The sequence below is a fragment of the Pseudorasbora parva genome, chromosome 8 (genome assembly GCF_024679245.1).
Source record: "Pseudorasbora parva isolate DD20220531a chromosome 8, ASM2467924v1, whole genome shotgun sequence".
Classification (NCBI taxonomy): Eukaryota; Metazoa; Chordata; class Actinopteri; order Cypriniformes; family Gobionidae; genus Pseudorasbora; species Pseudorasbora parva.
Genome location: NC_090179.1, coordinates 10,091,529 through 10,116,397, shown reverse-complemented (window position 1 = coordinate 10,116,397; position 24,869 = coordinate 10,091,529). Strand labels below are relative to the sequence as shown.

The 24,869-nt window shown below is 38.4% G+C and overlaps 1 protein-coding gene across 2 annotated transcripts; it reads left to right on the top strand.

Moving 5' to 3' along the window:
- Positions 1 to 1,785: 1,785 nt before the first annotated feature.
- sirt2 (sirtuin 2 (silent mating type information regulation 2, homolog) 2 (S. cerevisiae)) lies at positions 1,786 to 24,216 on the top strand. 2 transcript variants are annotated; one of them, XM_067450069.1, is made up of 16 exons: positions 1,786 to 1,934; positions 2,103 to 2,146; positions 2,860 to 2,908; positions 3,000 to 3,110; positions 3,325 to 3,366; positions 6,153 to 6,259; positions 6,365 to 6,421; positions 7,102 to 7,170; positions 10,239 to 10,368; positions 10,471 to 10,530; positions 10,823 to 10,878; positions 10,966 to 11,042; positions 13,410 to 13,461; positions 13,555 to 13,622; positions 22,490 to 22,556; positions 22,665 to 24,216. In XM_067450069.1, exons 1-16 carry the CDS (start codon positions 1,925 to 1,927, stop codon positions 22,797 to 22,799), a joined length of 1,134 nt encoding a protein of 377 aa, XP_067306170.1. In that variant the 5' UTR covers positions 1,786 to 1,924; the 3' UTR covers positions 22,800 to 24,216. The 2 variants fall into 2 exon arrangements, with proteins under 2 accessions (XP_067306170.1, XP_067306171.1); XM_067450070.1 differs by having other exon boundaries at positions 1,793 to 2,015.
- The last annotated feature ends 653 nt before the right edge of the window (positions 24,217 to 24,869 follow it).

The following is a 24,869-nucleotide window of genomic DNA, read 5'->3' as shown; positions in this document are numbered from 1 at the left end:
TGCCTTCGTAATATTGTGTTGGTCCCCCTTTTGCTGTCAAAACAGCCCTGACCTGTTGAGGCATGGACTCCACTCGACCCTTGAAGGTGTGCTGTGGTATCTGGCACCAAGATTATTTGGCACCAAGGGTATTTCCATGGATCAGCACATCCAACAGATGCTTGATTGGATTGAGATCTAGGGAATTTGGAGGCCAAGCCAACACCTCAAACTCGTTGTTGTGCTCCTCAAACTGTTCCTGAACCATTTTTGCTTTGTGGCTGGACACATTATCCTACTGAAAGAGACATAAAACACCAAGGAATACCATTTCCATGAAAGGGTGCACATGGTCTGTAACAATGCTTAGGTAGATGGTACGTGTCAAAGTAACATCCACATGGATGGCAGGACCCATGGTTTCCCAGCAGAACATTTCCCAAAGCATCACACTGGCTCCGCCAGCTTGATTTCTTCCTATAATGCATCCTGGTGCCATGTGTTCCCCATCCACGTGAAAGAAAACGTGATTCATCAGACCAGGCCACCTTCTTCCATTGCTCCATTTTCCAGGTCTGATGCTGACTTGTCTGCTGCTATGCAGCCCTATACGCAACAAACTAGGATACACTGTATTCTGACACCTTTATATCAGAACTAGCATTAACTCGTTGAGCAATCTGAGCTACAGTAGCTGGTTTGATCGAAAACCACGGGCCACCCTTTGCTCCCAACGTGAATTGGGGACACTAAAATTATGATCCAAGTTATTTAACTAAATAACTGCTGTGAGCTGCTGAAATAAGCCAATCAGAGCAGAGCTCAACATTAATATTAATGACTCTTCCAAATAAGGCAAAAACAGAGCATTACATCCTAGGGAAAATTTATAGGGTTGTAAATGGACCTGTAAAACTCTATCTGGACAACTTTTTGCCCTTAAATAAGCCACATACCCTCTATATCAGAGAACAATTTAACATATTGTTTAAACTCATTCTAGGGCACCTTTAAACAGTAAAAGTACTGCCACTTTCCCTTATGAAAGTACTGTGGTGGTAGGCTACATGATACTATCAACAACAACAAAAATGATGTCAAGTCTAATTAGCCTGGTGGAGTAAATCCTCTAATCCTTTTTATGGAGGTGTGAGGATTTTAGAGTGTTAGAAAGACTGTCTGAGGCACAAGCAATGAGAAGTTGGTTGAAACCATCTCGGTAAGGTTTTTCTTTATTTTTTAAAATAATTAAACTGTCAATATAAAATAGGGAAATGTTAGGTTGACTACGGTTTCTAACAATGGTCTTAAATGTTTCGAACAACGAATACAAGAACAAACATGTAGTTTCTCACCCGGAAGATCTGATCAACAAATTGCAGAGAAATATTTGTAGAAATAATATAGCATTGTAAATAATGGTAATTATACGTTAGATACCCGGAAATAGCTATTACATTTACAAAGTTTCATATCGATGTAAATTTCTGCTAAATTTAGACTGCAGTGCATTGTCATAGGGTACTTGTTACTTTTCTCTACACTGTTAGGAAGGACCAATCACAGTCGTTTGTGGCCACTGGATACGTGATTTAATTTGATACATGCCATGTGACTGAGGAATTTAATTTTGTATGTCAGTTACCAATCCTTTACATTGATTACTAATTTAAGTAATTGTACTTTTTGCGTACATATATTTCTCCAAAAACATGAAACCCAGCCTGAGATTTTTAATGCAATTCAAAGGAGGACTGGGCAATCTGAGCCTCCACGCGCCCCCTTGAGGAACCACCGCATGTGCCATAAACATTTTGTACTGTCAACATTAGCCAAGCCTATGAGCGACGCACACAAGCAATTGTCTCTTTAATAAAAAACAGTGCTGTCACCTCTTTAACTTTATGTGTTTTGGGATTGTATAGTACTGTTTGAAAGCGGATAGATGTCTGAAGGTAATGAAAATGCATTTGTTATGGATGTTGCAGATCCAGTTAACTTAGCCTTTAGCAAAAGAAGAAGCTAACGAACGATAAGTGTGTATTGCAAGTTTTTCACTGTTTATGTGATTGATATTAGTTATTATAAGTCACATTAGTGATACAATGTATTGTGTCCTGTAGAGGTCTCTAAAAGGGCAGAAGTGGAGGAGACACCAGATCTCGAGGTAAATTGAGATACATTTGTGAGTTGTTTTTATAATAGAGATGCACGTTCGTACATAGCGTTAGCTATATAAACATTACACATTAGGGCACTAAACATAATTCATTATTCTAATAAAGGAAATATTCCATAGGAATACCATGTAATTTGGAGCTTTAAATGCTAAACCCCCTCTTACTGAACCTTGGAAATAAGGTATTCTTTGAAGTGCTCTGAAGTATTTATCAACATGGTATTAATACAATTTTGTGCCATCGCTACCATGGTAGGGCTACAGTATTATTATAATAAATATTATTATTGGCCTATATTTGATTATTTCAGTGGTTAAAAGTTAAGTCAAATTTAAACAATAAAAATGTATAATAATTAATTTAGCTTATAAAAATACTTGCTTGACTAAACAAAATGAAAAATACAAATTGAAAAGCTACTAATAGAATTTGAAACTGACATGAATAAAACTAATACTTATGTGAATCAAGCAAGCATTATCAACCAATAATAAAAAAGGCCCAAGACAGCTACTAGCCTTTTTGTTTGTTTTGGTTTGCTTACAAAACGTGTATATACAGCTCTGGGAAAATGAAGAGCCCACTTAACATGGATTTCTCAACGTTAAGTGGTCTCTTCATTTTTTACAGAGCTGTATATAGGAAATTAATATGTGAGATATGGATTGGTCATCTGTAATGTTTTTACTCTTTTCTGCAGGGTCAGTCTGACAGCAGCGACGAGGGTGAAGCTTCAGGAGACACTGAGAGTATGTCTCAAGAAATTTCTCCTTTAAGTACATTAAAAAAGAGCTCATGTGATCTTAGCTAAAGTTAGGTGTTTTTTTGTTTTGTTTTTAGTGGATTTCCTGCGCAGTCTCTTCTCACGGACTCTTGGTTTGAGTCCTGGAGAGAAAGTTTTGGATGAGCTGACTCTGGATGCGGTTGCCCGCTACATTCTGAGTGACAAATGTGAGTTAACTTTTCAGATGAGGGTGGTAGGTCTGAATTGTGTAATTTCTTTGATACATTATTATATTCCATTCAATATGTACAGTCAACTATAAGTAGGCCAGTTGTGGCCTTCCTGAACTGTGTAAACATGCTATGAAAAGATGGCTCTGTTTGAGGAGGTTAGTTCGAGTCGGTTGTTCAGTAAGTTAGATGTGTCTGTCTGTGTCAACAGGCAAGAACATTATCTGTATGGTTGGAGCTGGAATATCAACATGTAAGTAAATATCTTATCATAAATGCAATTTTCTTAAATTAAGCGTGTAAATTTTTTAAATAAATTTTTAAAGACCTTTTATAATGACAACCCCTTTAAGTGAATACTTTGGCCAAGGTTTCTTGCATAAAAACAGTCAAAATCCAGTATTTTAGTCAATTTCCTCTCTCTGAGCCTTAGAATTAACACAAACCGTTCTCATGACAACTCGATACACGGGGATGACAGTCCAACTAACAAACTTATTACAATTAGGACCGAATTAGAGTTATAGCGATCACAAAAACAGAAACCGTTCTCATGAACAACTCGATAGTATACGAGCTGGCAGTCCAACTAACGACATATTACAATTATGGCAAGATTATATGTATATGACAAGATTAGAGTTAAAGCGATCACAAAACACAAACAGTTCTCATGAACAACTCGATAGTACGCAAACTCGATAGTCCATCTAATGACATATTACAATTATGACCGGATAAGGGTTATATAGATCATGAAAAGAGGAAACAAACATATATTAGGAGGAGTATAGTATCTTACTTGTCGGACACATTTTGTGAGCTGATGCTTGAAACAGACAGTGATGAGATTTAGATGCTCCATACGGTGTGGAAATGAACGGGTCTTTATCATCACTGAAGTGAGCCACAATACGATCGCAAATGGACAAACAAGCGAACATGACACACGAGCATAGTCAAGCAAAAGCCAATGCAACTTTCAAAGCCCAGAAAGGTAGTAAAGACATTGTTAAAATAGTAAAACAAGTCAAGGTACCTTTATTTATACAATACAGTTTTTTGCGTAGCAGCTTTTCCATTACAGATTTGCACAAAACTTTTGTCAGTGATAAACAGGAAAATAAGGATTCAGTGACTGCTGGAGGATTCAAACTGCTGAGTTCTGCTGTAACGCTCTTCTTGCTCTGAACGCTCTTCTTTCCCCCTGACAAAACCAAAACCAGTGGTTTTAGTTCAAGTTTTAATTTTTTTACTTCATTTTAGACTCTTTTTTTGTCAACGTTATTGCATGTTTATATAGCGTTAATCACAATGTAGTCTACGCAGTGACTGTGATGTACTCTGAAATACAAGCATGCAAAAACATCATACTTCAGTTCTCAAAAATATAAATATATATATTTTTTTACAAAATGAATAGAAGTCTTTTTTAAATGACTCGTTTTAACTTACATGGTGACGTTAGCTAGAAGGATCGAGTGAACGATCTGTAAGCAACTAAACTAACATAGTATGACGTGCATCTACGGTTGTATTTTGTAATACAAAATAACATTACCCTTTATCATTAGATTACACACTATTTAGTTTTGTATGGTACTTGGAGTTTCCTGTTGTTTCTGTACTAGCATCTTGCGTCATCTAGACAATGCTGTCTCTCTAAGAAACTTTCAATGTAATCAGAAACTGTTTAGACAGTCAATAAGTGGATAAATCACTACTTACTGCTTGCAGGAATATGGTTGGAATCGGCCCTTTCTTAAGTTTTAGACGCTGAGCAAATCTTGCTTGATATTGTTCCAGGTTAGGAAAAACTGTCAGCGGTGAAATGGGCCGAGCAAACAAACGATTTTGAATTAAATTTTTGTGGTATCCTATTATAATAAACATCAACCATGACTGTTGACATTTTTTATCTGTGGGAAGGGTATGAAAAGTCCTCAAATCCCCTGCACAGCCTGGAACATGAGTCCATGATCTGCCATTTTCGCTATCCTCGAGTGTCGTTTGTTTACCTGCAGTCCCAATGATTCAGCTCCGTCAGTTCCACCTTACATTGAACATGTTTGGACAGATGCAAATGTTGGGGGCGTACATATTAATGATCCCCAGCGATTGCGTCACAATTGCCGTTATGTTGAAATTCGCTTATTTTTCTGTGGTGTTTTTCATGCACGAGATTTACATATGGAGGAGGAGGCAATGGTGTTTGAGACTCGCAGTATATGATGTCCATGTACTGAACTCTTATTATTTCACTATGGCAAGGTTAATTCAATTTTCATTCTAGGGCACCTTTTATAGTAATATGTTTAATTTATATCATGCTTTTTCCAAGCTCAAAGTGCTTTACAATTAAAAAACATAAATACATCAAAAAAACGGGACAAATGCAAGAAACAATACAATATACACATTAAACACCACTGATGATCATTGAATCTGAGATAGATGCATTGTCTTGAATGAAAAATATACAAATATCTGAACTCCAGGACTCAAAACAGAAACATTTGATGACTATGGCCACCACGCCATAAAATCCTCTAGTCAAAGACGCAGATACTTTGTCCGCAGCAAGCAACCACACTATAAACACTGATGAAGTTCCACAGCACCAGCGGGAATCACAGAAACCTAAACGCAGTCGAAATCCATTTTATAAGTATATAAAACAAATATTTTAAACATAAAGACAAGAACAAAACAGACAAATGGTGCAGTGCATCGGCAGGCAAACACGCAAACCGGAAGTAACTTCCACACCATACATGTGTCAATGTAGCCGGAGCAACTTCTCTCTATTTAGAGATATGCGAGACACACTCTCTTACACAGTTTCCCATTAATACCGTCCTGTCAGGTTTAAAATATAAACACTTATAATAGGCTTACCATAGTGAATCAGGGTAAGACAAAACATGTTTTGTAAGAAGGCTTGATAACATATTGACTCATTATTTAAATTTAGTTAATTTTGAGCAAAAATAAGTTACATAGTCTACCTAATTAACCTATAGTCTTTTTATAATTTAGCTGCTGGAATCCCAGATTTCCGCTCTCCTGGCACTGGTCTATATGCCAATTTGCAGAAGTACAACCTGCCTTACCCGGAGGCCATCTTTCAGATTGAATATTTCAAGGTCTGATTGTAATTCTGTTGACATGCTGCAGTCTTACTCTTATTGTTTTTAATCTTAGAAGACATAAGTCACATTTGAAAGTCTTTTTCCATTCCCTCTCGCCAGAAACATCCGGAGCCCTTCTTTGCCCTGGCCAGAGAGCTCTACCCAGGACAGTTTAAGGTAGTTTATGAATCTTCTCTGACATATATGGGTCACCAATGAAATTCTGTCATATATGAAATCAAATCTCCTGACTAGTATATAAAGGCTCAGGACTCTTCTTTTGTCTCTTCTTCAAAAACCAGTAAAAACATCCAGCAACACTTTACAAATACGGTTTCATTAGTTAACTACATTAGTTAACATGAACTAACATTGAACAATACTTCTACAGAATTTATTAATCTTATTTAATGTTAATTTCAACTATTACTAATATACCGTTAACATCAAAAGTTGTATCTGTTAACATTACAATGCACTTTAACAGTGTTAATTCACTTTTATTAACAAACATTAACAAAGTTTAATAAATGCTGTAGGGATATGTTGCGCATTTTTAGTGTATGTATAAGTAAATGCATTAACTAATGCTAACAAATGAGACATTATTTTAAAGTGTTACCAAAATCCATTGAGCCTAGCACCTTTACATTTAAGACAGCATTGCGAAACATTTGCAAGCAAAGAATAAACAAAACGTATAATGTGAATTTGAAAGAAATGTTGGCGTACATGGTTATTCCACATTTAATTATTATTTCATACGTTTTACATGATCTTCTTTGTCATGAGAGCCATCTCTTATTCATCTGTAATGAATGTAGTTTTGACTGCTGCATGCGCTTTGGTTTTTCCAGCCCACAGTGTGTCACTATTTCATAAAGATGCTGAAGGACAAAGGCCTACTGAGTCGCTGTTACTCTCAGGTAAGACAGTATTTCGGCTGTGTCTGAAACCTCTCTGGAGTAGGTACTTATTTTTGAATTAGTAGATTTGCTAAAAAGGTATGTTCTATATGGTATGAATGTGTATTATGAACATTGTTGGGGTAACATATTACAAATAACTTGTGATGTAATCAGATTACTTTTTTTAAACTAACTAATAAAGTAACATACAGCAAATTTACAACAAAATAACTGAGTTAGTTTTTCAAATAAGTAACGGAAGTTACTTTGTTTTTCTGTTTATGAGAAGTATTTTAAGTGCAATTGTGGTGTGGCAAGCAGCGAGAGGCCTGGTCCTCTCTCGTCTTCCACTGCCTTCGCTCCTCTTATGCTCCCTTCCCTTGCCCGCGAGACGAGACCGGTGTGTCACGCAGCTGGTACTCATTACCACTCGTCACCGGCCGCTCTTGCGGTCCCTCGCCACGCTGCTTGCCACACCACAGCAATATATAAGTATTTTATGCATTTAATCTCACTTTATTGACCAGTGTACTTGCTGCTGACCTTCGATGATTCAGTTAAACCATAAGCAAAAAATGACTTTAGATGTTTAGTTTTTATTGGGGATGTGAAACTTTCTTCTCCTGCATTCTCTTCTTTTGCAATCCAGCACAGCTGAAAGGTTTGTTTGAGCTGCACCCTCTACTGTACACATGTGAATTTGCATTTCCATTAGCCTTGTTGTGTAAATTTAGTTGTGAAAGGGCTTTTACATTTGCCCAAAAATAAAACCTATTTTTTAAACAAAAAAAAACACGTTCCTTATGAAGTAACTAAGTAACGAAATGTTACTTTTTAAGGGAGTGAGTAACAGCATGGTAAATGGACTGCATTTATGTAGCGCTTTTAACAGGCCTATGGGCATCCAAAGAGCTTTACATCTTGCCTCACAATCATAAATAACATTCACATTCATTAATAACAATAATGCATTACTTTTCAAAGTAACTTTCCCCAGCACGGAGTATGAATGTTATTCCATGTTGTCATTATCATATGTCCTACAGCGTCGTTTCACTGCTATTCATAAATCGTCTCCCGTGGCCTCATGGGATAGTAATGTGTTGTATTGTATGCAAACTTCAATATCTTACCTGAAGTAGCAGGTCATCAGGAGAGTACTGTGAATTCTGACCTACCTCTTTTGTCACATACTGTTTTTTGCCTACTATATCGTTGGGAAATAAGTGATTTCGCACATAATAATAATAATAATAATAGATTTTATTTATAATGCACTTTTCATTCCGAAGAATCTCAAAGTGCAACAAAGGGGGGAAAAAATAACAACAAAAAATGAATAACAAGTAAAAATATAGAATACTACAAACAATCAACCAACACAGAAAACAGAACAGAAACAGAGCTGATGGTGAACAGAAACAGAGCTGATGGTGAACAGAAAACAGCTGATGGTGAACAGAAACAGAGCTGATGGTGAACAGAAAACAGCTGATGGTGAACAGAAACAGAGCTGATGGTGAACAGAAACAGAGCTGATGGTGAACAGAAAACAGCTGATGGTGAACAGAAACAGAGCTGATGGTGAACAGAAAACAGCTGATGGTGAACAGAAACAGAGCTGATGGTGAACAGAAAACAGCTGATGGTGAACAGAAACAGAGCTGATGGTGAACAGAAACAGAGCTGATGGTGAACAGAAAACAGCTGATGGTGGAAGTCTCTGTTAGCTCCGCAGCACACTGTTAGCTCCGCAGCACACTGTGGTCCACTCCATGTTTTAAATTTCTCCCAGCGGCAGCGTCCTGATGACATCGTCGAGGCACGACAGCTGAAGACCAGATGATGGGTCTTCATGACGATTCAAATGATGGGGATCGCCGCAGCACCATGCAGAAGGCAGAACATTTTTCCGGGCACCCCCGTGGACACACCGGGGTCGGCGCAGAAGTCCAAGCCTCTCCACGGCCGCAATGCAGGACGGAACAGCGGCGCAGCCGAGAAGCGGAACATCCCAACATCATGCCGGACGCCGATGACGAGAGCCCGGATGACGCTAGCCCGGTGCAAACTTCAGCCACCATGCAGCTTAAGCCCAAGGGAGACCACCAGTGAGCAGTCGCGGCGAGAAACATCAAATGTCCTTCAAACCAGAACCAACCGCAGCAATTCAAACATAAACATTAGAGAAGCGGTTGAAAACGGCGAACGATGAACAACGTCCTCTCAGTGGCTGCCAGCAATCAGCAACAGCCCCAATTGTAGCTCTGACTGTTAGACTAGTCACAAACATAAGAAAATAAAATAAAATCTAAATCTAATAGTACATTAACATGATGTGTGCGTGGAGAAGCGGCGAACAGACAACGCCAGCGTCCTCTCCCCCCAAGAGTACATAGTCATAACATAAGTACATAGCCTTTATGATATTGTTTGTTTTTTAATTGTATGCTATTATCAAAAATAAAATAAAAAATAAATAATGTGTTATAAAAATAAATATTATAAAATAAATATAAAATATTTATTTAAAAAATAAATAATATAATAAAGAAAAATAATAATATATGTATACCAAATATTGTGTTGGTCTCCCTTTTGCTGCTGAAACAGCCTTGACCCGCAAGGCATGGACTCCACTGGACTCCCATGTGATGCTCTGTGTATTCTGACATCTTTCTATCAGAACCAGCGTTAACTTCTTGAGCTATTTAAGCTACAGCAGCTCATCTGTTTGATCGGACCACACGGGCCAGCCTTCCCTTCATCGCTGTTCCTTCCTTGGAGCTCTTTTGACAGACACTGACCACTGCAGACCGGAAACAGCCCACAAAAGTCGCAGTTTTGGAGATGCTCTGACCCAGTCGTCTAGCCCTCACAATTTGTCCCTTGTCAAACTCGCTCAAATCCTTACACTTGCCCTTTTTTCCTGCTTCTAACACATCAACTTTGAGGACAAAATGTTGACTTGCCACCTAATATATCCCACTAACTAACAGGTGCTGTGATGAAGAGATAATCATTGTTATTCACTTCACCTGTCATTGTTTTACAGTTTGTATTATTGTTATTATTATTTTTTTTAGAATATCGATACTCTAGAAAGAGTTGCTGGTCTGGAAGGCGAAGACCTGATTGAAGCTCATGGTACATTTCACACCTCTCACTGCGTGAGCTTCCTCTGTCGTAAGGAGTTCTCCATGGACTGGATGAAAAGTACAGTATTGAGCACTGACATTTCTCTGTGGTTTCAGTTTTAAATGAGATGTGGGAATGTAGTTCACTTCACTATTCATATCCCATGTTTCTCACTCTCAGATAAAATTTTCTCAGAAGATATTCCTAAGTGCGATTCCTGTGGAAGCCTGGTAAAACCTGGTGAGAGCAATCATTTCTAAGAACAAGAATAATATCTAGACTCCAGAGATTTTTCTTTTTCTCATTAGCTGTAGATTTGAATGGGTCTTGGATTCAAGACATAGCTTACCCAAAAATCATTCAATCATTTATTCACTTTCATGTCATTCCAAAGCTGTGTTATTTACTTTCTTCCACAAAACACAAAATATATGTGAGGAACATTCCAATGTTCATTCCCAAATTGCTTTCATTGGTGACAATTCTGATGGTTTTATCCTTTTCATGGATACATTTCTTGTCCTGTTTTTAGATATTGTGTTTTTTGGGGAGAATCTACCTGCCCGATTCTTCACTTCCATGAAAATGGTAAGAATTAAGCTTATCTTCAAGATCAAAGCCAGTCGTTCCACATTCTCAGATTGACTCTCACCGTCACCCAACTGTGTACCGCAGGACTTTCCTCGATGTGACCTTCTCATCATAATGGGCACGTCCCTTCAGGTTCAGCCGTTCGCATCACTAGTCAGTAGGTAAGAGTGTCTCCATGTATCTGTTTGCCCCCATAAAATCTATTGATAATTGTATGTGTTGATTGTGGAAGAAATTCAGTGGAATGGATTTAAATATGATACATTTTCTTTTAGATATTTTAAATCCACCTGTAAAAGTTTAACATTTTCACCCTTTTGGTGATATTAAACACATATCGCAGATATGTATGCATTTGCTCTAAAATGGCTAAAAAGCATTGTTTTTAAAAAAAAATCTGAGTTACCCTAATTTTGATCAAACAGCCACTGTTTCCAAGTAGATTAAAAAAGAATACAGAATGTAAGATATTTTCATAGTCAACTTGTAGTTGTTCATTTTAAGAGGGTTCCTCAAACTCGGTCCTGGATGGTCACTGTTCTGCAGAGTTTAGCCCCACCCTGATCAAACACACCTGAGCAAGCTAATCAAGGTATTCAGGATCACTAGAAAACCACAGGAATGTTTGGGGGTCAAATGTGCCCGGGCACAGTTTAGATCGTCTAGTGTGAGTACACCCTTAAAGACAGAATGCACAGACCCAATATCAATATTGGATCAATATCAATCCAATAACACGCGTCCAGATTGGTCATAAGCGACTGTGTTTATGAGGACATTCACCAAGATGGACATTTTGAAATAATTTTGTGTTTATTTGTCCAGTCAAGTACAAATAGAGAGAACAGAATTATGTTTTTTTTTAATCATGTGTGAATTTAAGATGTGCTGTGTGTGCTACTCAGTGTGTGTGCGCACAGAAAACAGTGCGCTGTTCAGAATTGACTTCCCCTTTACGTCTTCTTGTGCTCGAATCAAATATAAATATCGAATCAAATATAAATATCGAATCAAATATATAAAATTGGTGGTGGTTGAGGAGATTCCCCCCTTCTATGTAAAGCGCTTTGAGATCGAACGCATTATTATATTATTATTATAACAATATAAATATATGTAGTAAACAGCAAATAATGAACATTTTGGACTGATTACACAAATTAATTGCTGAATAACTGATTTGCTCAAATGAATCACAACCTTCTTACCGACATTTTAGACAGAGATTCTAGTAAAATCTTCCCATATTAATATTCTCTATTTACTAGTCTACAGCCGTGGCCAAAAGTATTGGCAGTGACATACATTTTGTGTTTTGTAAAGTTTGCTGCTTCAGTATTTGTAGATTATTTTTTCACGCCATGGTATACTGAAAAACAATGAGCGTTTTATAGGCGTTTATTGCCAAAAGCATTCAAAATATGTGAAGAGTCAAGAGACACCTTCATAACCTTTGCAATTCACTCTGGGATGCCGGATATCAGCTTCTTGGGCTACATCCTTACTGATGGCGATCTATTCTTGCCTTATTAGTGCTTGGAGTTAAGCACAATTTGTGGCCTTCTGTTTGTCCACAGGTTCTCTATAGGATTAAGATCCAAAGAGTTGCCTGTCCACGGATCCAACAAAATATTAATGTAACGACATCTGAGCCACTTCATGATTACTTTTGCCTTGTGACACGGTGCTCCATCATGCTGGAAAATGCACTGATAATCACCAAATTGCTCCTGGGTCGTTGGGAGAAGTTGCTTTTGCAGGACATTTTGATACCATTATTCATGGCATGTTTTTGGGCAGAATCCCACTCTCTTAGATGAAAAGCAACTCCACACATGGATAGTCTCTGGATGTTTAGCACGACACATGACTCTTCTCCGGAAAATCGATTTTCCAGGTGTCCCAAACCGTCTCAAGCAGGGTTCATCCGAGAATACACCGCTTATATCCACCAGTATTCTGTTGTCCAATCCATGTACTTCCTGCAGAATTTCAGGCGGTCCTTGATGTTTTTCTTGGAGAGAAGTAGCATCTTTTGCTGCCTTTTTTGACACCAGACTTCTGCCAATATTGGTCAAGCTCTGCAGTTGTGGTGACACGATTCCTGGCACTTGCTGGACACTCTGGGACGTCCTGAAGCCTTCTTCACTACAGTTGAACCTTTCTTCTTGAAGTTTTTAATTATCCGGTAAATGGTTCTTACAGGTGCAATATTCTTTGCAGAAATTTCCTTGCATGTAAGGCCATTTTGATGCAACCATAAACTAGGGTTAGGATAAACCATAACTAGGGTTAGGGACGGCCGCACTTTTCTTTAGAGGGAACCATTGCTAACACAAGGATACAACGATTGGAATTTGTTGCCCAATTAAGTTCTTTGCAATCATTTAAAATGCATCTGTACACTCAACACAATAATGTTGGTTAATTTGAATTGTCCAACTAATAATATTGAATGATGAATGTTAGAATGTTGTGCAAATCTGCAGTTGCTTAAATGTCTGACTCATTTATTGTGGCATCTGCAGAGTGTCAAACAGCTGTCCCAGACTGCTCATCAATATGGAGAAAACCGGACAGGTCTGTAATTGCTAATCTAATTATAGTAAACATTTGGATGAAACAAATTTGTCTTATAATTACATTAATGCGTTACGTGTCTTTCTCTGACAGACAGAATTTGGCACAGGGTTATTCGCTTTTGGAGGAGGAATGGACTTTGACTCAGATAAAGCCTACAGGTGAGGCCTCCAAGTATCATCATGGTAAACAGTGTGTCTTCTTGATGTCTGTTCAGATAAAAGAGCATTGTGAATTGCTGGAAAAAACAAGTACACAAACTATTCCTGCACTGTAAAAAAAAATTCAGGCCCCAATTGAAAATGTTCTAGTGACTGATCACATCGAAAATTTTTAGTTGGCCAAATTGAATTTCTGTGAATTGATGCAATTTAATTCACAGAAATTAAATCAGTCATTAAATTATGATCAGTCACTAGAAAATTTTCAATTGGGGCCTAAATTTGTTTTTTTTACAGTGTGACATTGAATTTAAAGGCACACTATGTAAAGTTTTTTTAGCTTAGGTGTGGATATCATTCCAAACCAAAGATAACAGAAAAAACTCAAAAGTGTATTATAATAGTTAATATAATGTAGATATTATTAATAATTCATCAAAATAAAATATAATAAAAAAAATAAAAAAAATTCAAAATAAACATTATTTAATTAAAGGTGCATTATGCAACTTTCTGTCCACTGGAGGGCGCTTATTCAAAACAAAGGCATAGTTTGATGACGCCAAGTTTGAGCGCAGTATCTTGAGACATGTGGTCCTCACCTCACATCAGGTCGAAAATAGGGCACGGGCAGAAATCATGTTCATGTACGCGGTTATTAACGTTACTGTAGTGTGAGGCAGAGCGGTCCTGCTCTGCTTCACACTACAGTAACGTTAATAATCGCATTATTACTCGGTCCTGAGTGTTGTGGAGCTGAGCACGGCCGCTAGAGCGATTGTTACACAAACACACGGCTCGCGAGCAGCGGGGCTTTTATTATGACGGGACGGGACACAGTCGCTCGGCGCCTGCAGTATTTCCGCTTTTCCGGTCATGATTATAAGGTAAAGCAGCTCTGTTTATCATATTAGCTACATTTAAGTGTGTTTAAAATGATGTTATGACGTTACTCTGTGCATTCGCTCGGCGCTGCTGCTGTGCTAAAAGAAAAGCGCTTCTGCCAAATAAAACCAAGAGTAATGCAGATATGACGCGATTGACAGGCGACTCCCTCAGACGCTATGCTGACACATCCCGGTCCTTAGTTAAAATAGCAATTTTCTCACAATTTACAAATAGTTGGAAACATTTGGGATATTGTAAGTACTCAACTGAACAAAATATATAGCACTGGCCTAGTGGTTTTTGGACATTTTACTGCAAAAATACTACAAAGTGCACCTTTAACCCTTTTAAAAACATAATATTATAACTAAAATCTACAAATGATTGCAAAAAAAAAGTCTTAATGACAAGGTCAGACAGAACATTGTACCCCATCATTAGCATTATGGTATATTAAAAAAAAACTGTTGGAATTAAGCAGAAACAAGCTGAACTAATCAGTAACGTCAATTGCTTTACTGATTACTGACTGAGATTAGCCTCATTAAGGGTGGGGGGTGAAACACTCAGTTTCAGTCAATCTCATGTCAATCTTGAGTACCTATAGAGTAGTATTGCATCCTTCATATCTCCGAAAAGTCTTTAGTTTTATTATATTTATAAAAGAAATATGGGCTGTACCGAGTCTTTCCGGAAAAAAAACGAGCGCCTGAAGGCGTATCGTGTGGGCGGAGCTAAAGAATGACGACGCGCAGCTACAGCACGAGAGCGTCTGAAAGCTGACATCCTCAAGTGTGGAGAAGAAAACGCTACCCTAATAAACCATGGCAAATAAATTAGATTCAACTAATACAGATATGATCCAGAATCAGAACCGGAGGCTGAAATAAATTGAACAGGAGAAACAGCAACAGCAGGACGTCCGTCTCTGTGGTATTTACTGTATTTAGTGGCCTGTCAACATTTGTGTGTCTTTACTCGCAGTTTATGAGGACATGATTCGGTTTATGGACTATTGTATGCAACTAAACCTTAGCAGTAGCAAGCAAAACGGTTTTTGCACGTCAGATAGTGTAACGTTATACAGAGAACAGCAATGGAGTAACATTAACCTTTAGCGCATTTGAATGACGAAGCACGCTTAGTGAGAACGTTCCCTAGGTTTATGTTTGGGTGGTTTTACAATAAACAAACTGACACCTATAGTGGGTCAGGTAAACAAATGTATTTAAACACACACCATAGATCACATGCTCCATTGATAAATTAACTAACTCACGTGACGATAGCCAACAGCACAGACATTTGAAGCAGTTTTACTCACTGCCTACTTCCAAAGCAGGACCGAACCTTTATCGTTGGGACCGCTCCGTCAAAAACACACTTCTTTGGTAACTGTTGATTTCGTGACGTCCTGCGACAGCAGTGACTGTGGAGATCGACTTTTGCGCTACGACTGAAGCGATGCTGTGAAGCTTCCCGTCATTTCTGCGTTGAAATCGGTTCAAATGCAGCGCTGCCTTCCCGGAATGCTGTGCTGAAGCGTTGAAGTCGCTCGACGTCACCCATAAGAATAGTGGAGCGCGGCACGACCATAGGGCGCGTCAGAAGTGTTCACGGATGAGTGGATCTGCAACTTTAGAGCAGTGTTTATGGGCGTCGTGCATTTCGTCTCTCGCTCTAGTCACGCGCACCCTACCGGAAGAAGAGCCCGTACGTCCCATACAAGGACCTTCTGCTCTGTCGACGTCAAGCCGACCCATACTCGAAAAAACTCTCAGAAACTTGTAAGAAACCGGAAGTATTTTTGACACAGAAATACTCCATCAAACGCCCAACATTAGTTTTTGAAACTTTGTCTATGTTTAGGATGGGAATCCAAGTCTTTAACAGTGTACAAAGCTCAGTATGCATGAAACAGCATTTCACCCCCCCTTTAATAACTATTAACTAACTGAACAATTCAATTATCACAACATTATTGTGTTTCTGAGATGTAATTAATCATATTCTTTACTCTGAATAAAGTAATATAATGCATCACTAATTACTCAAGTGCCCAATCACTCTTTAAGGACTACTGGTGATCTGGACCAGTATTTTAAATTGAAAACCATAAGCCCCGTTTCCACCAAAATTACCCGGAACAATTTGTACCAGGAACTTTTTTACAGGAACTTTTCTCCCCCCCAGACCTGCAACTGTCTGCGTTTCGACCGCGATAAAGTTCCGAGAAGATTAGGCAAATTAGTCCGGTGATGTAGGACTGCGCGCGACTGCTCCTCAAAATCAGTGAAGGACAGTAATCATTTTTAAGTGTACCGATTGAAAGATTTAGTGAACTGTTTACATGAGACGTTATCTAAACCGATCTGGTGTTTACATGTGATGACTTTCAATCGCAATCATTTTGTCACATGCAGTTTGTCTGCCGCACCAAAAATGTCAACGCTGTTTTCTCCAGCAGCTGGAGTGTGTTAACTGTAACCATAGCAACTCTTAACGGCCACCAGGACTAATACAGTATTATTTATAGCTATTTGTTGTAAAGTGTAATAATCATCTCAGAAAAAAAAATCTTCTGTCAGGCGCAGTTAAAGTAAAAACTGCCTGGGGCAATATACGCTGTGTCATTACTCCAACATTACCTTCATAACTTACGAAATAAAAAGTTTACCCCTCAGCAAAATGTACTTTCCTCTCTTGTCAACATGAGCGCGGCGCGCGCCGTCACGTCATGTAAGGACACACACTTAAAAGTAATCGGTCAGGTCGTTTACATGGTGAAAAAAAAATAATAATGAGTATGGAAGAGATTCAAGCTGTGCTGCTTTTGCTGGTTATGTATAGGTTTACTAAAGAGGTAATTAACAACGACAGAAAAGAGCACTAATATGCAGATTCAGCAGCATGCAGCATATTCAGAAAGCTTGTAAAGCTAGATTTAAAATGACAATGTATATTATTATCAGCTATTACGGACATTGAACGTGAGATGGATTAGACGACCGCGCGCCACCAGACAGAGCAAGACTGATATTTACTGAACGTAGACCGAACCTCGCAAAAGACTTTTAAAAATGCCGGTTGAACTAAAATGCTGCCTGAGCTCAACCAATCAGCATGTTCAGCGCCCAAGTCCCGCCCTCGAAAGTTCCTGAACTTTGAAAAAGTACTACCTCGCGAGCAGGGCCGTTTGGAGGGGGAAATATTTACCCGGAACTTCATTTATACCCTGGTTCCTGCGGTCTAAACACACGAAGTACCACCCAAAGTTCCTGGTTCCTGGGTAAAGTTCCTGTGGTGGAAACGGGGCTATATTTTCCACTTTTAAATAATGGTCCAGATCACCAGTAGTTAGGGTTGGGAACCGAGAACCGGTTCTTATGCAGAACCGATACTGATTTTTGAAAAATACCGGAACCGCGCGAAATTCCTGAGTGTCGGTTCCGAAAACGGTTCTGGTGCAATGTGTGTGCGAAGCGCTGGGAGTATAGCCGCGAGCCACGCTCCCGCTCTCTCTCTCTCTCACACACACACACACACACACACACACACACATACTCACACTCACACTGTCCTAGCGCTGCCGCCTCCTTTCCCCTCACGTCACTTTTTTAAAATCCCCCACAGCGCGAGTCCCGCAAACGCGGCGCCGAGGAGCTTGTTTGTAATCCAAGGACAATGGCTCATTAGTTTCGAAATGGTTTGGGTACAAGGTGATCGTGCTGAAAATAAAGGCGTTTGTCTAGCGTTATGAGCTCATTTGAAACATTGCCGCGGCTCATTTAAGAAAATGACAGCTCTGAAGAGACGCCGCTTTGGTTCGAGGTAAGTTAGTGCTAACAATAATAAAGAAAGACGATCAACACCTTATGTGTTACCACTGAAATGTGTGTATATATATATATATATTTCCAAATGTAAGCCCATCTTATGCGGAATGCACGCTTCATACTGTCGTCTGCTCTGGCTCTAACTGTTTACTTTTTGCAAACCTTGTGAGCGCGCAAACGCTGCGACCTCGCACCAAATGTTTTTATTGGTTTATTAAGTACAAACAGGAGAGTTATGAAAAATTGAGCGCGAGGGATATGTTCACTTCACACAAAAATATTTTGGAATGAGACGGCTAACTGTAGTAGCGTTTAGTCCACTGTCTATAATAGCCTAATTTAGAGATCACTTTTTTTTTTTTAACAGACAACTTTGATCGGTTAACGTTGACGGTCAACCATCGGTCAAACAGTCATCGGTTAACATCCCTAAAACAGAGAGAGAAAATGTAATAAGACAATTTCAGAGGTGTAAATTTGAACATGTTTATTTTAATTTCCATAAAGTCCATATGGCTCGATTAATCCTGTAATATATGTATAGTACAGGACTTTTTTTTGACATTGCCAACCTGTAAATTCTTTTGAGAGCAAGTAATAAACACAAAAAAGTATTGTTTAAAGTTGCGTATTGTGCCTTTTTCCTTTACCACTATTTGTTTAATAATTTTAATGGAACCGGAATCGGAACCGGAATCGTTAGGCGGAATCGGAACCGGAACCGGAACCGAAAAATTTCTCACGATTCCCAACCCTACCAGTAGTCCTTAAAGAGTGATTGGGCACTTGAGTAATTAGTGATGCATTATATTACTTTATTCAGAGTAACAAAGGACCATTTTTAAGAACTACTAGTGATCTAACAATGTTTTCCACTTTAAAATAATGGACCAGATATCTAGAAGTTCCTGCATAATGACTAGGTAACACTTAAGTAATCAGTGATGCACTTTATGACCACAATGGCCCTCATTTATCAAAAGTGCGTACACCAAATTTCCAGCGTACACCTTGCGTACACCCAAACCCACGGTGACTTTGAGATTTATCAATATGGACGTTGGCGTACGGCACGCTCAAATCCTACGCCAGCTCAGGAGGTGGTGTACGCTAGGCTTGGGCGGTAATACGGTAAAATGGTATACCGCGGGATCTAAAAATAGCAACGGTATCAGTTTCAATACCGTCAAACCGTAAAAAAAAAAAAAACAGATCAACTTACATATTGCTGATCAACAATTAATTATTAAATATTTAATAAGTTGAACTAATTAAACTATTTACATATTAAATACTATTTATTTGTTAAATGCCTAAATATGTGTATGCGTTGTTGTGACAGCGTGGATGAGAGAGAGAGAGAGAGAGAGAGAGAGAGAGAGAGAGAGAGGGGAAAAGACAGCGAGTCGGGCACTGAGTTATTCGGTCTCGAAACTTCTGCAGTTTGGAAGTATTTTGGGTTTTGACGGTAAATACAGACGAGGCAATTTGCAAATTGTGCAACAAAAAGATGACCGCGAGAGATGGAAATACCTTGAACCTAAGGGCGCATATCCGAAACCACCATCCACTCACTGCTGCGTGGATGAAAAACCGAGCGCACCCTCGGACTATGCTGTAATATTGCCGAAGCCTTTTGTCACACAGCTGGCAATGTAAGCAATAAGCATGAACTCCACAAAAATCAAGTGGACATGGGACTCACAAAAAAAAAAGTCAACTGTCTGACAATTGTCTCATAACGGTAGGCATAAAACGTGCAGAGTTTCTCAGGGGCAGGGGCTCAAATGTAAAAAATAAAATAAAAATATAGGCCTATATATATATATATATATATATATATATATATATATATATATATATATATATATATATATATAATATATATATAAGCCAAGCCAACAGTTTGTTGACGCTGTCTGAGCCTTACATCATAATGTTTTAATTATTCACGGTAATACCGTATACCGAGGTAAAATAGGGAGGAGGTTTGACGGTATCAAAATTTGGATACCGCCCAAGCCTAGTGTACGCACGTTTGAGTTAGTGGGAAAACGCGCAGAAAAGCAATTCCTAACACCACAAAACGCACTGACAAGATATGGTATATGGCCCACTGTTAAAAACCACAAAAACAACATTCATAGTTTATTTTTGTGCAACATGAACGTCAATGTTTAATTTTTGTGACTTTACCAAAGCGTTTGATTTGTAGGCATATGTATTTCTCCAGTCGCGAGCCTGTGCGCTTTATCTGACGTTTCAGGCCCGCCTGGCCCGGCAGCTGCGCACGGACTGGGACTAAAATAATTCAGACTGACAAAATAATAAAAATGACCTTCTTCTTTTAAATAATAATAAAATCAATAAAAACGGCATTCTTCTTCTAAATAACAAGCGTCATTAAGAATAATAATCATAATAATAAAAAGAAGAATTTTACAAATTGTCAAGTAATTATTAATGTGAATGAATCTTACTCCACATCACATCATCATCACTATTGTACACCCCAATACATGTGCCGTGATATGAAATTAAATGCTATTTTTTTCAAAACGTGCTGTAAAATAATGCAGTGGTGGTAATTTATCATCCAAACAGCTTTAAACTGCTGGAGTGCGCTTCTCAACCTCCACACTATTAACAGTACTCGTTATTTGTGTCCATATTTTGTTTTTGTAGGTGCCTTTAATTCCCCTCTTTAAACTCCCAAATAAAACAATTTCGGGTTTTTTTTCCACTTCCCTGGTGATCTCGATGGGCACGCGTCTCAATCATCTCAATATCGCAGTGATCAGGGAGTCAGCCCATTGACTTATGTCCTAATCAGTGCCCTGACTAGTGGACTAGTGAGATGATTGAGCGCGCCCGATCTCCACGTCGGAGAAGTTTCGCTTCTTTGCCGTCTTCTGTTTGTCCATGGCGTAAAATGAGGGCGTGGGGGAGGCGGAGACTTGAATATATAGGGGCGTGTTATTCTAATGACGATCGTTTTCAGCCGCCGCATTTATCAAGGGCAAGTATTGCGTACACCTGGATTGCAGAGGTACGCACAGCTTCATAAATCAGGCGGTGAGAGGAGTGTAAGCATAATCTTACGCCAACATATACACCAGTTTCTACGCAAGATTGATAAATGAGGGCCAATGAGCGTAAAAAAAAAGACAATTTTTAACATCTCAGACATGTTAGACATTTTAAAATGTATGCGATGTTTAATAGGGAGCCAGTTCAGGAGACTCAGAGCAGTTGTTATATTCTGTTGTTTTGGGGCTATGCTCATTGTGAGCTGACAGTGTTTGGCTGTTTTAACACGAAGAATAAAAATGCTGAACAAGAGAATCTTGTCTGGTGTCCTTCAGATTTAGCAAAAACTCATGCATTATATTAAAGCATTATGCTTTGTTAGTCACTTAAAAAATAAATACTGTTGTCTCTGAGGCATGATCAAAACTCTGTACTCATGGTAAATCACTCAAACAAGCGATTCATACAATTAGAATAATGATGTATTAAAGCGTCTTTGTCATGTCCTGTTTTTTACGGAAATCAAGGGTCGTGCGGATATGACGTCATTGACAAGCGACACACACAGATGCGGTCCGATTTCTCTGGATTTAAACATTGCTTGAAACTTTTAGGAAAATGCAAGTACACAAGTCAACTAAATATATAACATTTTTCTAGTGGTTTTTGGTATTTTGTTCTAAAAATCTTACATATTGTGCCTTTAAGTAGGTATAATATATGGTTCCTTCTCATGAAACTGCCATTTGTGTGCTATGTGTGTCCTCATGATTTACCATCGATATAGTACTATATTGAACTTAGTTGCGTTATTTTATAAATTTAGAATTATAATTTTATAATGTAAAATTAGCCATTGAAAATTAACCATACAATTGGAATTGTGGATTTCTTCAGTACTTTGATATGACAAAAAAAGAGGAAATTTGTGAAATATAGGCACAAATGGCATTTGACAAATGACTCATATATACAGTACACCATTATACACACCATTATACACCACTATATTGTCTCAAGTATTTCCAAAATAGCATGTTGTGTGAATAAGCATTTTGACATGTACATACATTAGTGGGGTTTGTAAAGATTTAATTTATTGATCGTTCACAGAGATGTGGCTCACCTGAGCACCTGTGATGACGGATGCATGGCTCTTGCCGAACTGCTGGGCTGGAAAGTAAATACTGGCATTTTCACATTCAGATCCGACATTTGATTTAAATCAGTGACATTTTTCCCTTCTTAAACTGTTTGTTGCATGAGATGTCACACTTTTTGGTTTCAGGCAGAGCTGGAAGAGATGGTGAAGCGTGAACATGCTTTGATTGACAGCAAAGATGCCAAAAAGAAAGACAAGGAAGCCGGTCAGAGCTCCAGAAGCCCCGGGGCAGAGGCTGGGAAGACTGACAAGACAGAATAACCAATCAGAGGGTTTATGTGGCAGCCCTAATACATCTACGTAATACACTCCACTCTGGCCTCCTCGCATCTACTGTCGCTCACGTTTTTCTGTTTCTCTGAGCTGTTGTGTCTGTAATAGCAATATAGGTGCTATATAAATTGTACAGAAACCACACAGAGCTCAGACAGGAACAGTGAGACAGATAGACGGCAGACACTAGCAGAAGCGTTGCTGTGCTGCTTGGGCCAAGAGACTGCTCTGACAGTTTGTGAAAAACAATTATAAAAAAATATATAATGCTTTAAATGTATTTTTTTTAAGCTGATAAGCATTACACTTGACTTTATCACAAGGTCTACAAAAACAATCCTACATGAATCCTACAAAAACAAATGTGTTTGAAACAAGCCGCAGGGCTGAGACATGTTGTGTCTAAAAGGCTGTTAAGCTTGAAAAGTTCTTTATGGGTGAAAACATGTCAGGGTCACATTTAACTCCCCTGAATTTATTATCATTCTACACAAAGAAAACTAAGCATACTTTAAGGACCATGAAAAATTGTTTAGACTGTGACATTATTTTAATTTAAGCACTGAGTGCTTTTAACTCCTTTTAATATTGTTTTAAATGATTAAATAAAAATGAACTTAAATTACATTGGCTTCATATGTACAAAAGCCTATACAACAAATTATACCATGTTGTATAAATACTTTACCATTTAAATGCTATAGTTTTTATTTTTCACTACAATAATGAGTTACATATATTTGCATTGTGATAAGACTGAGGTAAGTCTGCTTAATTCTAACAGGTTTAATGATATATATCATAATGACAAGGTCAGACAGAAAATTGTACCTTATCATTATCATTAAGTCTTTTTTGTGCAATCATTTGTAGATTTTAGTAGCCTATAATCTTATGTCTATAAAATGGTTGATTAAAGAATGTTTATTTTGATGAATTATTAATAATATCTGCATTATATCAACTACTATAATACACTTTGCTGTTTATTTTTTTCTGTTATCTGTGGTTTGGAATGGTATCCACACCTAAGCTTCAGTTGTGTAAGAGGAAGTTGGCCCAGTAGTGTTTCACAACATTAATTGATATCTGATTGTGTCCTAAGCAACCTTATATGAGGAAACAAGAACAAGTTTTGTATGAATGCATGTGGTGTAATATTGTCAAAAAGCATTAAAAAATATTTGGTCCTGGAAGCTACGTGGTACAACATTCCAGTCATCCTAAACTATACCTATAGTAACAGCTATGACATATCATGACTGCATAACACCTACAGGTCAGCTATAACCCTATTTTATGTGTCGTCCATATATTTTAGTGCAAGGATAACACATTATTAATTTGATTACTTGATGTTTTGATGAAATAATGTTTCCTTAATAAAGTAATAATATATTCATAATAGCACAACCTTGCATTCCTTCCCTTTTGAAGGTGCACTATGTAGTATTTTTGCAGCAAAATGTCCAAAATCCACCAGGCCAGTGTTATATATTTTGTTCAGTTGATACTTACAATATCCCAAATGTTTCCAACTATTTGTAAATTGTGAGAAAATTGCTATTTTAACCAAGGACCGGGACGTGTCAGCATAGCGTGTGAGGGAGTCACCTGTCAATCATGTCATATCTGCGTTCCCCTTGGTTTTATTTGGCAGAAGCGCTTTACTCTTAGCAGTGTGAACATGTCACAGCAGCGCCGAGTGAACGCACAGAGTAACGTCATAACATAATTTTCAACACACTTAAATGTATCTAATATGATAAACAGAGTTGCTTTACCTCATAATCATAACCGGAAGAGCGGATCAGTGCAGGGGCCCGGCGACTGTGTCCCGTCCCGTCATAATAAAAGTCCCGGTGTTCGCGAGGCGGGTATTTGTTTAACAATCGCTCCAGCGGCCATGCTCAGCTCCACAACACTCGGTCCTGCTCTGCTTTACACTACAGTAACGTTAATAACCGCGTACATGAACATGATTTCTGCCCGTGTCCTATTTTCCACCGGCTGTGAGGTGAAGACCACATGTCCCAAGATACTGTGCTCAAACTTTGC

What these genes read in the sequence shown, in the direction of transcription:
- sirt2 (XM_067450069.1), top strand. An exon ending in AGCTTCAGGAGACACTGAGA is followed by an intron (nt 2,909 to 2,999) that starts GTATGTCTCAAG and finishes TTTTGTTTTTAG; the next exon opens with TGGATTTCCTGCGCAGTCTC. An exon ending in TTCAGATTGAATATTTCAAG is followed by an intron (nt 6,260 to 6,364) that starts GTCTGATTGTAA and finishes CCCTCTCGCCAG; the next exon opens with AAACATCCGGAGCCCTTCTT.